The sequence below is a fragment of the Apodemus sylvaticus genome, chromosome 18 (genome assembly GCF_947179515.1).
Source record: "Apodemus sylvaticus chromosome 18, mApoSyl1.1, whole genome shotgun sequence".
In the NCBI taxonomy this organism is placed as follows: Eukaryota; Metazoa; Chordata; class Mammalia; order Rodentia; family Muridae; genus Apodemus; species Apodemus sylvaticus.
The window spans coordinates 7,145,164-7,150,352 of NC_067489.1; the positions used below are offsets into that span (position 1 = coordinate 7,145,164).

At 50.6% G+C, this 5,189-nt stretch overlaps 1 protein-coding gene across 2 annotated transcripts in view; it reads left to right on the forward strand.

Annotated features, from left to right (window-relative positions):
- The window catches only part of Col4a2 (collagen type IV alpha 2 chain), a 139,550-nt gene extending 136,854 nt beyond the window's left edge, over nucleotides 1-2,696 (forward strand). For both annotated transcript variants that reach the window (XM_052162165.1, XM_052162166.1), the window contains exon 48: nucleotides 1,532-2,696. In XM_052162165.1, the coding sequence (XP_052018125.1) occupies nucleotides 1,532-1,789 (258 nt within the window). In that variant the 3' untranslated portion in view covers nucleotides 1,790-2,696. The remainder of the gene's footprint in view (nucleotides 1-1,531) is intronic.
- The last annotated feature ends 2,493 nt before the right edge of the window (nucleotides 2,697-5,189 follow it).

A 5,189-nucleotide genomic window follows, 5' to 3' on the forward strand; every position in this document is an offset into this window, starting at 1 on the left:
CACCCAGTGAGAGAAGCGATTTGCCAAGCCCACATTTACAGGAAATGCAATGTTTCTGCCTTGGCACCTAAGTCTACACTCTCTTGGTTTGCTGCACTTTAAGTGCCTGGAAGAATTCTATCCAAAGTGCTGAAATTCTCATACAGACTCTTTCTGGAATGCAGAGCACTCCACACAGCACACGCTGACTAGCTGGTCTCAGACATCCAGCGGTGGGAAACCTGGGGTCTGGACTCCATTGCACGCGGAGTCCCAGCTCCTGTGGTGCTCATTCCGTGTGATAATTTTCTTTGTTTTGTTTTACTTTTGGCTTTTTTTTTTTTTTTGAATGATTCTCACTCTGATCCTAGAATTCTTGGCAATCCTCCTGACTCGGCTTACAAACATGAGCTGGTGGTGATGAAGCATGCTTTTAACCCCAGCACTCAGGAGGCAGAGATGGGCAGATCTTTGAGTTTGAGGTCAGCCTGGTCTACAGAGTGAATTCCAGGACAGCCAGAGCTACAGAGAGAAACCCTGTCTTCAAAAAAAGATTTAAAAAAAACCAAAACAACATCAAAAAAAAAAAAAACTCATGAGCTACCAAGACCAACTTATTTCAAGATTTTTTTTTCATCTACTGGACATCTTGAATGCATAGTTGATAGTCTTTTACATTTTCTTTTACATTTTGTTTAACCAAAATGTAGTCAGCCATATCTACAGATTATACCTTCTTCTTGGTTGCAGCTTTTATTGAACCACCAGCCATGGGTGCTATGGTTCATACCATGCCCGCATCTCTAGCGCCCCCCTTCAGCATCAGGACCGGTCCCCTCAGGTACCCTGAAGGCAGAGCATTCTCCCCAGGGTCTATGTGACAGATATTCCTGTTAGTGACTTAGCAAACAAACAGGGGCCAAACAGGGATGGAGGATGTGGCTTGGTCTTGCATGCACGATGCCCTGAACTCTCCGCAGCACCAGATAAGCTGGGCATAGGAGCCCACCTGTAAGTCTAGCCTTCAGGGAGCGGAGACAGAAGGCAGGAGAGGAGAGGCAGGTGTTCAAGGTCATCCTAAGCTACATAGAGAGTTTGAGGCCAACCTGGGCAACAGGAAAGACTGTTAAAATTAGGAGTGGTGTCACATGCATTTGACGTGAGCTGCTCAGGACCCTAAGAAAAGAGCAATGATTGGAGTCCAGGACTTCAACACCAACTAGGGCAACATCGTGAGCTTGTGCCTTAAAAGTATATTCTTGGGCTGGAGAGATGGCTCAGTGGTTAAGAGCACTGACTGCTCTTCCAGGGTCCTGAGTTCAATTCCCAGCAACCACATGGTGGCTCACAACCATCTGTAATAGGATCCGATGCCCTCTTCTGGTGTGTCTGAAGAGAGAGACAGGTGTACTCACATAAAATAAATAATTTTTTTAAAACAAAAAAGTATGTACTTAACACAGTCGGCAAAGGTGCCTGTGTGTTCTAGGCACATGACCCCTAACATTCCATCTCCTGATCTCTCTCTCTCTCTCTCTCTCTCTCTCTGCAGCACACTGCAGCTGGGGATGAAGGCGGTGGCCAGTCACTGGTGTCACCGGGCAGCTGTCTGGAGGACTTCCGCGCAACGCCCTTTATCGAGTGTAACGGGGGCCGTGGTACCTGCCACTACTTCGCTAACAAGTACAGCTTCTGGCTGACCACAATCCCTGAGCAGAACTTCCAGAGCACACCATCCGCTGACACACTCAAGGCTGGCCTCATCCGCACGCACATCAGCCGCTGCCAAGTGTGCATGAAGAATCTGTGAGCCGTCCACCCTGCCAGCCAGCAGCGTGTGGGAAGGCCACTCTGGTGCTTATTCTTTTGTATTTGTTTCAATTTTGTTTGAGACAATGTCTCACTTTTCAGCCCTGTCTAGCCTGGAACTATGTAACCCAGGCTGGCCTCCAATTTGTGGCAAACCTCCTGCCTCAGTTTCCCAGATGCTGGGATTACGGGCATGCGCCACCACACCCAGCTTGGTGCTTACTCTTAACTTATTACCTCAGATGCTGATCCCAAAGTTGATCTTAGTATTTTCTTTAAAAACAAAACCACCAAAGCAATTCTGCACCAGCACTCATTCCAATCGTCTCTCAGCAAGTGGGCAGTTCCTCTGGGCTCTACCAGCCATGGGTCACAGCCCTGCTAACACCCACCTCCAAGAGCCAACCCCTCAGAGTAGCCCATGGACCCCTCACCATGGAGGACATAAACATCATGCCACCAGGTGTACCCAACAGTGGCTGTCTTCCTTCAGTCTTCCTAGAATAGGGCAGAGCCTAGAGGACAGGCTCACTGATATCTGTTTCCTCCCGAGGATGTGTACAGTATGCTCTATCTAGACCTGTTTCCTTGGCGGAGGGGATGGTAGCACTTTTTTCTACCAAATCCATGGCTGTCACCTCCCAAGTCCCCACATGTTGGCCCCTGCCATTTAAAGACCCTGACAGGGGCTGGCACATGGCTCTGGCCCTAGACAAACCCACAGGGAAGGAGACATCTCTCAGGCCCTCACCAGCAGCATCTGCTGGAAGATACACTTAGCAAGTCATTCACAATAATGTCCTATAACCTGTGTCACCCTAAACACCTCCCTCCACAACCGTGTTCCCTGCAGCAAGCTGTTCTGTGACTTTCCTGTGTAACACCACAAATAAAAGATATTCTAAGTATTTGGCTTTTGCTGTTCATGCTTTAAAGTCCTGAGTGGGCAGGTGAATTCTCAAATCATCGAGTTTGTGTGTGTGTGTATGTGTGCATGTGTGTCTGTGTGCATGTATGTGTGTGTGTGCAGATGTGTGTGTGTGTCATTCCTACCACAGCTCTTTTTCTTACAGATGATCCCTCACAGGGCTGAAGTCTTGCCAAGCAGGGTGACTGACTGGCAAGCCCCGAGACCCAGCTATGTTGGCGTGTGCGTGCCTCAGCAGACACAAGCTGCTCTTTTCTGTGTTTTGGCAGATTTGGTCCCTGCCTGTATTCTCAAGACGTTTTTTTGGGAATTGCCCACATGTCAGAGTAAGGAGGCTGGGCACCTCTAAGTACATTTCCAAGGTACAACGTTAGTCCCAAGATGGCTTCCATCTCCATTTTCAGCATTTGAAAGGCACTTTCCCAGGACACAGCTCAACCTCTGACCGCCCTGGAGCCTACCTAGGATGTGGCCTTGTTGGAGATGTGTCACTGGGCCAGGCTTTGCGGCTTCCAAAGACTCAAGGAATTCTTGGTGCTTTCTGCAGGTGTGGATCAAGATGTGAGCTCTCAGCTGTTCCCTCCTTCCGCCATCACGGACTCTGATCCTCTGAAACTATAAACGCCAAACTAAATGCTTTCTTTTATAAGTTACCTTGGCAATAGTGTTTTATCACAGCAATAGAAAAGTAACTAACACAGCGTCCTTCCGGGAGGATGGAACGCAGACTAGAGGCCCCATCATGAAGCCACCACACAGGGACATGGAGAGAGTGTATACCTTCCCTGGTTACAAATGCACCCTGCTCCATCACCTGAGGTAGATAAACTTCTGTGGAATGTGGGAGTGACAGGAAATGATCTGTCCCTTGCATGGCTAAAGTCCAAGAACAAAGAGTAGCTGGGTGGGTAGAGCAGCCTGACAGATTAATGCCGCAGTGGCATTAGCCAGCCCTAGCAGTGCAGTGATTCCCACATAGCCATATGCTGCGCCAAGGGACAGACCCAGCCCCTCTGCGTGGTGGGCTGTGGTTGTCCTTTTGTGTTGTGATGGCTTAGTCCTTATTTCACACTTAGAAGGCCCCTGGGCATCCCTAGGGCTTTCCTACCCCACTGCTCCCCGCCCCCCCCCACACACACACTTAGGAGGTGCTCTAACAGGGCTAATAGGTCAGCAAATTCAACTAACCACAGAGATTTCCAGACCTCTGTGACTCCCCACAGGGAAAAGCTGAGTGAGTGGTGCAATGGGAAATGAGCTGTCGAACTGTCTAAGGCCAGGGGAGAGACCCTCAGGAGATGGAGAACACAGCTACAGCCACTAGAGAGCAACCTATGACCTGCAGAATCAACTGCATCCCTCCCCTGGCTGCACAACCTCCCCTCCAGCCCTAAGAGCAGGGCACAGCAGAGTACTTGGCTTGGGGACCACACCAGGCTCATTCTAGCTCACAACACACACTGGCCTCAGAGGCCCTTTGCAATCTGTGAACCTCCTGTCCTCACCCTAGAACAAACATGCTTCCAGCCAGGACTGCATCTGAGGACCAGGGCAGTGGGTTCCATGTGCAGTGAGCCATGCAGACCTGTGAATAGCTTGAGGAAGAGTCTGGGCCCACGAACTTCTAAGAAAGCATCAAGGGCTTTGGTGCGCTGATGCGCCCTCTACTCTGCCTGGAGCTCACTGCAGGTCCAAAGGAGCGAAAGTAGGAAGGGAGGGGTGCGTGCTACAGAGGCTTGAGGATGAGCGATGACAGCAGTCAACAGCAGGAAGCACGGATGGGAAGTGCCATCCAGACCACCCCACTTCCGGCTGGAGCTAAGGTACCTTCAAGAGGCACAAATGCCTGGAGAGGGAACCACACAACCAGCTAAGGACTCTGGGTCCCTGGGTCTCCAGGGCCTGTCTTCTCAGAGACCTATGGTCATCCCTCCAGATGGGGACCCCCCCCCCAGGACTAAGGAACTGAAGATATATCCAGTGCTATTTTCTCTCCACTGTGGGAGAGAAACCATCTCTCTCCCCTGTCTCTAGAGGCTCCTCAAAGCACCTATGTAAGACTATGTGGTGGGTAAAGTGGGAACTAGGTCCTCGTCTGAGGCTGCTTCCTGTCAGTCTGCAGCTTTTCCATGCTAGGGAGATGGGTGGGCACAACTATTGTGATTTTTAAGAAGCTGGTCCCAGAACTGACCCAGTATCACAGCTCTCCATACCCAAATACCGCAGGGAGAGAGCTGGTCTTCCAGGAGTGCCGACAAGCCTGTGAGCACAGGGAAGACCACTTCTGCGCTCAAATTCCTGGCTCAAGAGGGACCCGCCCAGAGCCATCAGATGGTCACAGGAACCAAGGAACAGCCCGGGACAGGATCCTTCCGGTTTCCAGGTTTCCATCTGCACTCAAGAAGCTGGTCCCAGAACCTGGAGAAATGGGGGGCTGGGGAGGGGGGCGATTACAGACAGGCAGCGGCCAGAA